A 10,273-nucleotide genomic window follows, 5' to 3' on the forward strand; every position below is an offset into this window, starting at 1 on the left:
GGAAGACCCTCTAAGAGATGGATTGATGCGGTGGCTGCAATCATGGGCTCAAGTATAGCAAAGGTTTTGAGGATGGTGCACTACTGGCAGTGTTCCGTTCTGTTGTACATAGGTTCGCTATGAGTAGGAACTGACTCCAAGGCGCTTAACAACAACAATAGCAACAGGGTAGCTGTAATAGCAGGAATGACTGGAAGAGGACTTACAGGTAGAGGTGGGGGTATGTTAATAGCAGTTAAGTATTCCAACTGCTGCTGTAGGAGAGGGGGTGTATGAGGTATGGGGGTTTGGGGTGGAGGAATGAATCCTTTGTTTTATCAGGAGTGGCAGAGAAGAATTTAACATCCATATTCTCCTTTCCCATTCTGCCTCTAAACTCTAAGCTATCTGATGTAAAAAAAATTGAAATTCAATATGACGTGGAACAAAGAGACTTATTCCTTGCTTTATGATGAAACATAGACTTGATTTATTCAAGAAGGATGTCACCAGATCAAAAAAGGCCCGGCTTTTTTTTTTTTTCCCCCTCACCTAAATTTGGGATCTTCCAAAGAATATTCTGGGAAACAATCATTTTATTCTATTTGTAGTTATAAATAAGTATAAATAGACGTTGGAGGTGTTCGCTGTTTTCTAGCAATGGCAGCTACATGAGTTACTAACCCATAGACAAGAATTATGTGGAGTGTGTGTATATGTGTATATATGTGTGTGTGAGTATGTGCTGCCTTAGAAATGGGTAACCTTCTCCAACACCATATTGGTGTAACTTTTATCCTTGGGATCATAGCCAGGCGCATGTGCCAGGTTTTCTTGCCTGAGTCCATTCTGTAAGACAGATTCAGCTCCTTGTTTCCAGGCACTGCCATTCTCAAGGTTTTCCTAAGGAAAATGGAAAGACAAGTATTAACAAGACAGTACTGATTAGCAAGACAACCTGAGGGAAACTTGCTTGGCCTCCCCCTCAAAAAACATATGTTACAAAAGCAGCAAAACCAATTCTGACCTAAGGCATTTTCTGATCGATAACTTTGATGCCTCAATTCAAACCAAACCAACCCATTTGCCATTGAATGGCGACCCTGTATGTGTCAGGGTAAAACTGTGCTCCATAGGGTTTCCAGTGACTGATTTGTCAGAAGTAGATCATCAGGCCTTTCTTCAAGGCGCCTCTGGATGGATTTGAACCACGAACTTTTTAGTTAGCAGTCGAGGGCTTGACTGTTTGCCCTACTCAGAGAGGTCTGCCTCAATCCATGTAGGAACTACTTCCAATGAGAGCAACCATAAAAAGCAATGATTTATTGAGTGTTACAACCTGTCTTATGTTATGTGAAGATATTTGTCCACCTGTCATTTAGTACAGCAATCTTGTGAGGCAGTATCATTACCTCCTGAGGAGAGACAAATCTGTGTCTCATATAGTGGTTCCCCCCTTCCCACCTGTGATATCAGGGGTACTCTATGTATCCTATGTAAATTCCTGTGGAGGTTTTACTTTGGCAAAGGGGCCTGATTGTGACAAACCCAGTGGTCCCTCCCACTCTCAACTCATGAAGCTGTCTGCATCAACAGAATTTATTTGTTCCAGGAAATCTTGCCCAGGAAGTCTGTAAACTAGTAAATAATTTCATTCTCTACTTCAACACTTCCTCAAAATCCATTCATCCAAACAAGAGACTGCTCAACCAGCTGCCTTCTCAGCACAACAGACTGTTCATCTAGGCAAACAGCCCCTTCTCAGGATGATAAATTGCTCAATGTGGCAAAACCCCTTCTTATCAAACTACAGCTTCCTTATAAAGACTGATTTCAGGACCTTCACCTGACTGTGTTTGCCAATCTTAAACTGTCATATCACAAATTTGCTCAATCCCAATCAGAACCTTGCATTTCGAGACCTACCTTAAACCACTTGAGCTCAGATTCCTATAAATATCTGCACCCGACCTGCCCATTATGAGCATCAGCCAAGGTGGTGTACTCCCTTACTCCCTTACTTAAGTATTCAGCTTTGCAGTAAGTATTACTTGTTATCGTGGTGTCTTTTGAGGAGGAGAGCAATTGACAACTTAAAAATATCTAAGTGATATGAGTTAGGAATCCCTCTCCTAGAGTTCTAAAAGAGTAAAATGTCTGGAACTGAAAGAGTGAAAGTAAGCTCAAACTAAAAAAGAAAAAAACACAACCCTGCCCTTAGTCAGGCAGGAGGACAGACACAGATAAGGCCAGATGTGAAGTTAACAAACATTGCCTTTCCCAAGGTCCTGTCCCCACCCCCCAAAAAAAATCCCATTGCGGTCGAGTCAATTAGCAACCTTATGGGACAGAGTAGAATTGCCCCATAGGGTTTCCAAGGAGCACCTGGTGAATTTGAACTGCCAACCTTTTGGTTAGCAGCCAAACTCTTAACCACTACGCCACCAGGGGCTCCAGTCAAGGCCACTGCAGTAGTTGTCAAATGCTATAACATCCCTCTCTTGTAGGGATTATTGCTGTTACCAATGCTGCCTCATACAGCTTTGTTTTCCTTCCACAGGAACCAAAACCTTACAAAAGATGCATCCATCCTCACTCTTGTTGAGGGAGGCATTCCTTGGTTCCTCTAAAGTGCCTTCCCTTGCCTCATTGAGTCAGTAAATCTGATTTTGTCAGACTGTAGGCTGTTCCTAGTGGTCTTTGGCTGACTAGATCTGTCATGGTACTTGGACAATGGCTCTAGGCCTGCCTAAGCTAAATATGCTTCTTAATGGGATAAGGAGCACTGGAGAGTCACGTACATCCTGCTACTTTTCTGCTTAGAAGGTCCCCCAATAAAACTTACATTGTACTTGCACCTCATGGAACTAGAAGTGTTTGTATCCATATCACTTAGTATGATTCCCACCACCATCCTCCCCCCCTCCCCCCGCCCAGTTCTCATATGAGAAGAGCTGAAGTTGACAAAGAGGTTAAATAATTTACCCAAGGAAAGTAAAACATAGAGCTTGGATTAAACCCAAGGCTGTCTGATTCTAAAGCACATGCTTTTAATAAGATTTGTTAACTTTTTAACTAGATTATACTTTCGTACTACATTATGCCCCCTATTTTTGTTACTGTTTCTATTAATCGTTGCTATATCTTCCCAAGAATTCACCTTCACAGGGGTTGAGAGGAATTCTGGAAATCTATCACTTGCAATGTCAACCTGTTTGCTTGCTTAACTAATCAGGTAGGTAACTCTGAAGTTGAAACCCAGATTCTTTCAGGATCTAGCATTTACTACCTTCCCTCCCCACACTCACTGTCGGCAGCTTGCTTAAACAGCTGGAAAGGGAATCCCCTTGAGTCAATTGCAGACTTTTCAGAAGCTGAAACACCAACTCACCTGCTCTGTCCCACTGTCATGCTGAACTCCACACCAGCATAGGGTTTTGTATTTCTTGGACCAAAAGCAAAATAAATTGCATACTGGTCTAATTAACAGTGGTGGAATATCTTTACCATGTTGGTGACCTATTAAAGAAAGGACAGCTGGATTAGGTGGTTGCAAACTTTCAGGGACTTCGTTTAAGGATTTGACCATTGTCAGCTTGAGAAATAGGTCACTTCTCAGTATAAGAGTGAATACAGGTCTGACTGGTTAATAGAAATTGGTTACTCCTCAAAGGGATGGAGGCTAGTTTGTTAAATATACCTAAATTGTCAGGTCAGGCAAGCTAATGACTTTTCATCTGAATACACTACGTAAAGAAAGATGTTTGTGGAGTTGTTACCAGATGAAAGGCTGGGATCACAAAATTTATGTACTATTCTTTATCATCCAAACCAGTTGTCATCAAGTCGACTCCAACTCATGGCAACTCCATGTGTGTCAGAGTAGAACTGTGCTCCATAGGTTTTTCAATGGCGGATTTTTTTGAAGTATATCATGAGGACTTTCTTCCTATGAGCCTCTGCAGTAGACTCAAACCTCCAACTTTTTGATTAGCAGCCAAGAATATTAACCATTTTCACCACCCAGGGACTCCACTCTATACCATACCCAAGCGTCTCTTGAATTTAAATGAATAACTGGTGCTATATGCTCAGAGTAATAAGACATTGGAGCTAGCATATAGTATTTCCAGTACACAGTCTCCAGAAATGCTGTCATTCAGATTATCTGTTAAGTAGGAATCGTGACTTCCCATTTGTTCCTGCTTCAAAGTAGATAATGATAGTGGCATGGTGGAATGTCTTAATTATTCAGCTAAACTTTATACTCCAAGGAGGCAGAGTAGCAAGAGTATAGTAGGTCTATTCTACCCCACCTTCTCCCACCACTCACAGGTTTTGGCATAAAAAGGGCAATGAACCATCAGATTGACTATGGCTCAAAATATGGTTAATGAACACTGATACAAAAAATGTTTTTTATACTGAAGCTGATGGCTGTAGTGAGCTCCATGACCCTGAAGCAATGGCCTAGAAAGGATATATGCAAAGGAGACAGTAAGATTCTCCGCTGCTTCCAGTAGGTTACTTAAGGCTGACTCCATGAGACAAGAAAGTAGTGATGGGAAACGCCCTAGTGTCTTACCGAGATGAAGAAGAGAGCCACTCTTAATATTTAAACTTCCTTACTGTTGTTATATTACACAATATTTTTCACACTCAGATCTCGGGGCAATGTGTCAAAGCAACTTCTTTTTTTATAATATATTGGGACTATATTAATACATATGTATGTATGCATATATATGCGTATATACAGGTGATGTATATATCAGATACAAATCAGGAGCATGCTTTTACATGTCAGCCAGTAAAGAGTAGGCATATCTCTCTGGGAAGAAGGGCTTTTTGTAGTGGACCCAAATTCACACCAATGGGATAAGGGTAGCTTATATATTCCTTGGCCCCAAAGTGAGCAATCTATGTAACCAACCTGTTAAGAAGCTGATGATTAATCCAGCAATAACGCACCCTAGGCAACCCACTGCACTGTAGTAAAGGTAGGATATTGAATACCAGGTATCAGCTAGGGCAGGTCTGTGGAGAACAACAGCACAGGTCACCAGTTACGTAAGTTCTGAAGCTACGATTCACAGTGATTTAGAAGACTAACAACGGTTCATTTTAGGGCCTGGCATCTCTCCAAACCCCAAAGCTTGGCTTTTTATCATTTCCTTAAGATTTTTTCTAGACTAGTTGTGCTAAGTATTCCACAGAATTCAATCCATCCTTGAATTATAAGAATTGCAGTGAGGACTGTGACTTCCATTTATTCTGTGCTATTTATTTAGCAAACATTTACTAAGCCAAGATTTAGTGCTAGGAATGGCGACAGACATTAGAGATATTAAGATAAGTAAGGCTACAAAGTCTGCATTCAAGCAGATCAACAGAAAGTCATAAAATTGGTGTGGCAGCACCTTGGTACAATAGGAACAAAGGATTATGGGAGCATTCAGAAAGAGTATCAAACAGACTGATGTGCGAGATGTAACCTCAGTTCTCTTTTAAAGAATGGTTAGTAGTTAATCAAGCAAAGTGGGTTTTCAGGGCCAAGGTTTAGCATTCCAAGAAAAGAGGATAGAATGAGCAAAGGCATAGAGGGAAGGGAGGTCACAGTGAAGGTGGGAACTATAAATAGATTGATATACGTGGACCAGAGGATTTGTAGAATGAAATGCAGAGTTAGAGGGAGGCAAGATAATGGAGTGCTATACTATAGCAAATGTCACCTACTCAGTGCGTTGTGCTGTGCTCCACCCACTTCACTCTCCAATGTAGCCAGTAGTAGGTTCTCACCATTACCAAAGAGTTCAGGAACTAACAAACCAGCAAAAGAGGGTGGTCTGGCTGTCTCTTTAAGAGCAGGAAGTAGAGCTAGCTCTTCAATTCCAGGACCATGTCAAATTTGTTTAAATTAAGAGTGATGCCAGTGGAGTCTAGATACAGATCGCATGTGAATGTAGATAGAGCTTCTCTCCTTTCTTAGTGAAGTGATGCTTTTGTTGCAGTGTCACCAGAGTCCTATAAAGAAACTGCTGGTTTTGAGCATACAAGACCCAAAGGCAGTTTTCTTAATTTTGTATCTTAGGGGAAACTGCCCATTTACAATACAATTGGCAGGTGATGAAAAGTGTGATACACAGATGATTACATTCCCCTCAGTCAGCAAACTCACATCTATATGGTTGCTTTGTTTTTATTTTTTAAATAGGTATCATGGGAAGATGGCTCATCTACCATTTGAAAATGTCCCCTCTTGCTTAATACTATGTAAGAATACAAATGAAATCGCACTAGAGACTCCCTTTTCTAAGCTAGTTGCACCTGCTACACCCAAGGATCTATGACCTGAGTTCAGGACTGTGCGGCATCCTAGGTAATGAGGCTTCCTTTCTGCCTGCAACGATGGTCTATGAGATGAAAGTAAAGAAAAGTCCTGATTTCTGAGGAGCAGAAAGGGAGAGGGAAGAAACTTAAATGTATTCAGTGTTTCTCTCATACCGTGTTCCCTCATGCAATGAATCAGATACATCACATGACTTCAAAGAGTTTATTGTCTAGTGAGAAGGTAGGACAAAATAAAGGTTGAGAATAGAATAGACTAGAACAGAGTGGAGTGGAGGACAGTAGACTGCAATAGAACTGGATAAGAGAACAGAATAGAACAGAATGGAAGACAACAGAATAGTCAAATATGACTGGTGGCACAAAGTGGGTGTAGACAATGCATAGGCTGCCTTGAGCGAGAGTAGGCTCTGCATCTCACTGGTCATTTTAAGCATGTAGTTCAAGATGTGCGTGTTATAGAAAGGTTTTCAGAATGGAAGAATATTTGGTTTAGAAAAACAAATGAAGGTTGTCTCACATCAAGAAATCGAAAGATGCATAAGGAAAATAAAAAGTTGCAGCTTGGATAGAATGGATTAGAAAAGAAAAGATGAGAGAGAAATGAGGAAAGCCAATAGAAAAAACAGGATAATTTCACTTTCCTGGACTTTGGAGCTAACTCAGTATGCCAGCGGTCATTTTCCTCATTGTTGACAAGCCTATTCTACCCAAGTCCTTTTTCCTTTTAACAACGCTAAACGAGTTGGAATTGACTCGATGGCAATGGGTTTGCTTTGGTGTTTCGTTATGATCCTCACACTCGCTCATTTTCAAACCCTCCGCTGTTTTTCCTGTTTTGCACTCCCACTGCCAGTTCACACTTCTGCTCTTTCACTCTTATACCTCTGAATACAGAGTAATGGACACCTGTAGAAAGCTGGAGCCCTGCATGTCACTCTTCAGTGGTGGGTACTGCCCACACTGATCCTCATAGGAGACCAAGATAGGTTTCATCAGACTTATCCCTGAAGAAAGCACCAACCTCTAACCTGCCAACCCACTCTCTAGGACATAGCATAATCTTTAAGATGAGCATACCTGCTAGACACCACTTCAGGCACCGATTCCGTAGCATTTGATAGAACACACTGATCCGTCGACAAAGGCAAGGGCCATGTCTTGGAGTCTGGTGCTGGGTAAATGAAGGCCCCAATGGACACCCAAAATGACAAGGTGATTCCAGTTAGAAGACCACCAAGTGCACCCTTGATAAAGAAAATACAATTTACAGGGATTGGACAAAGCCATCTGTTGAAAGAATAGTGATATGGGGAATCCTGTGCCTCAGAGTTTCTAGCTATCGATCCCAAACTGTTGGTCACCTGTGCTGGACATACCTCACGAAAACTGCCTTCCTTCCTATTCCCACAAGGCAGGGTTATTTAGTAGTAACTTGCTTCTTAAATGGAAACACTGGATGATATTATAGTGGCCATGTTATTTTTGTTTTTTAACAGGAAAAAAAAAAATTCTCCTATTGGCTTCTTCCTTTTATCCCTTGAAAAGCTGTTGGAACCTCAATTCCTAATGGAAGAGTTTTAAAGTTCAGGGAAGCGTCACATAATGCAGACAATGTGGTAATTTTTCATTCAGTATTATACAGAAATTCTTAACTCCCACTTCTCAAGTAATTCTGGCAGAGTCCCCAGACTCCCAAGTTTTGGAATTTTTTGTTTGAGTCCAAGCATCAGCGAGTGGATTTACTAGCACTGTCATTTAAGGGATATATTTATTAATAAACAGTTAGTAAAAAGCCAACAAGTTATTTCTCCTATAAAGGAGACAGAACAGTCTAGGAGAGACCAGGCCCTCTGGAAAATAAAAGCTGGATGCTACTGGTCTCAGCTAGATAGCTGAGCCTTCTCTGTGAGAAAAATAAAACACACACACACAAATGTGTTGGCTTCTTTATCCCCCCCCAAAAAAAAAAAGATTCCTGAACCACAGATCCAAAATGTATTGTCCATTATTGAGGAAACTAAAGTAATCTATGTAATTTGAATACTTATACCTTGCTCTAGATGAGGGGTCCACAAACATCGTCTATAAAGGTCAGAAAATAAATATTTTAGGCTTTGTGGACCATTCAATATCTGCCACAACAACTCAAGTCTGTCATTGTAATATGAAAGCAGCCATAGACAACACATCAACAATTGAGAGTAGCTGTGTCCCAATAAAACTTTATTTCTGGACACTGAAATGTTAATTTCATACAATTTTTATGTATCATGAAATATTCTTCTTTTGATTTTTTCAACCATTTAAAAATGTAAAAACCTTTTTTTAACTTGCAGGTCATACAAAAAACAGGAGGTGGACTGAATTTGGTCTGAGGGCTATAGTTTGCTGACCCCTAGTCTACCAGTAAAGAATGAATGGATTTCAAACTGAGGTCCAACCCTGACTGATTTATAGTAACTGCCTGGAGAACCATGTTAAGAAGGATTTTGTAGTTGCATCCACATTCCACGGGAAGGGGAGCCATGATTGTTTAGTGGGATCAACCATGGCCAATGACAAAGGGAAAGGTGACACAAGTTTATAATAGTACTATCCTCTAGAAAAAGTTTTCCTGACTAAATAGAAGGACCATAATTAACTCACATAGCTCACTAATGTTACGAATGCACTAAGATATTGGGTAGTTTGCTTATAGTTTTCCTGTGGCTGGGAAATTGCCTTCCTGCATATTGTCTCTCCAAAAACCAAGCTATCCTTGTCAAACCCAGTATCAGAAAAGTTGGTTAAAACAAAGACTCTCCTAAATTACTTCATGGTAAGTGTTGCAAATGTCAAAATGTTCTCTAGCCCTCCTTTCTCTTTTTCTAGCTCCATAAGGTTTATCTAGGACGAAGTCCAGTAAGGGTCAGGTAGCCATGGAGACCTAGTAAGGCTAAGGCTCCACTGAGTACCCTAAAAGGTATCAATAAAGACATGTACAGTCAGGTTTTCTTGAGTCTAAAGACTTTTTAAAAATACATGCATGTAGGTGTGTGGATGGCAATAAGCAAAAAAATGCCTCTTTTCCTAGAATTAATAATAATTATGACTTTTTTTACAGCTCAAGTTAATTTATCATACAAAAATTCATACGCATATTGATATGTGACTCTAGTTGCAATCCCTATAATCTGATAGCACACTCCCCGTTCCACCCCTGGTTTCCAGTGTCCATCCAACCAGCTCCTGTCCCTTCCTGCCTTCTCATCCTGCCTCTGGACAGGAGCTGCCCATTTGGTCTCATGTATCTACTTGAGCTAAGAAGCACACTCTTCACGAGTATTATTTTATGTTTTATAGTCCAGTCTAATCTTTGTCTTAAGAGTGGGCTTTGAGGACATTATGCTGAATGAAATAAGTCAATCACAAAAGGACAAATATTGTATGAGACCTCTATTGTAAAAACACATGAAAAAGTTTACACACAAAAAGTAACTATCTTTGTTGGTTACCAGGAATGGGAGGAGTGGGGGGGGGGGGGGAATACTAAATAGGCAATAGATAAGTGGTATCCTTGGTGAAAGATGAGACAGTACACAATACTGGGGAAACCAGCACAACTTGTACAAGGAAAGGTCATGGAAGCTCCATAGACACACCCCAACTCCCTGAGGGACTGAATTGCTGGGCGGAGGGCTGGACCATGGTCTCGGGGAACATCTAGCTCAATTGGCATAACACAGTTTATAAAGACAATGTTCTACATTCTACCTTGGTAAGTAGCAGCTGGGGTCTTAAAAGCCTGTGAGCAGCCATCTAAGATACCCCACTGGTCTCATCCCTTCGGGAGCAAGGGAGAATGAAGAGAAAAGGATACAAGGAAAAGATCAGTCCAAAGGACTAATGGACCACAGCTACCAAGGCCTCCACCAGACTGAGTCCAGTACAGCTAGATGGTGCC

General features: G+C 40.9%; 1 protein-coding gene across 1 annotated transcript in view; it reads right to left on the reverse strand.

The window, feature by feature from the left end:
* Positions 1-725: 725 nt before the first annotated feature.
* Positions 726-10,273, reverse strand: part of SLC5A12 (solute carrier family 5 member 12) — a 51,563-nt gene continuing 42,015 nt past the window's right edge. Inside the window, exons 12-15 of the mRNA XM_004369726.1 lie at positions 7,408-7,574; positions 4,913-5,016; positions 3,371-3,498; positions 726-882 (exon numbers count right to left, since the gene is read on the reverse strand). Coding sequence (XP_004369783.1) covers positions 730-882; positions 3,371-3,498; positions 4,913-5,016; positions 7,408-7,574 — 552 coding nt within the window. The 3' untranslated portion in view covers positions 726-729. The remainder of the gene's footprint in view (positions 883-3,370; positions 3,499-4,912; positions 5,017-7,407; positions 7,575-10,273) is intronic.

This window comes from Trichechus manatus, unplaced genomic scaffold (assembly GCF_000243295.1).
Source record: "Trichechus manatus latirostris isolate Lorelei unplaced genomic scaffold, TriManLat1.0 scaffold00006, whole genome shotgun sequence".
Classification (NCBI taxonomy): Eukaryota; Metazoa; Chordata; class Mammalia; order Sirenia; family Trichechidae; genus Trichechus; species Trichechus manatus.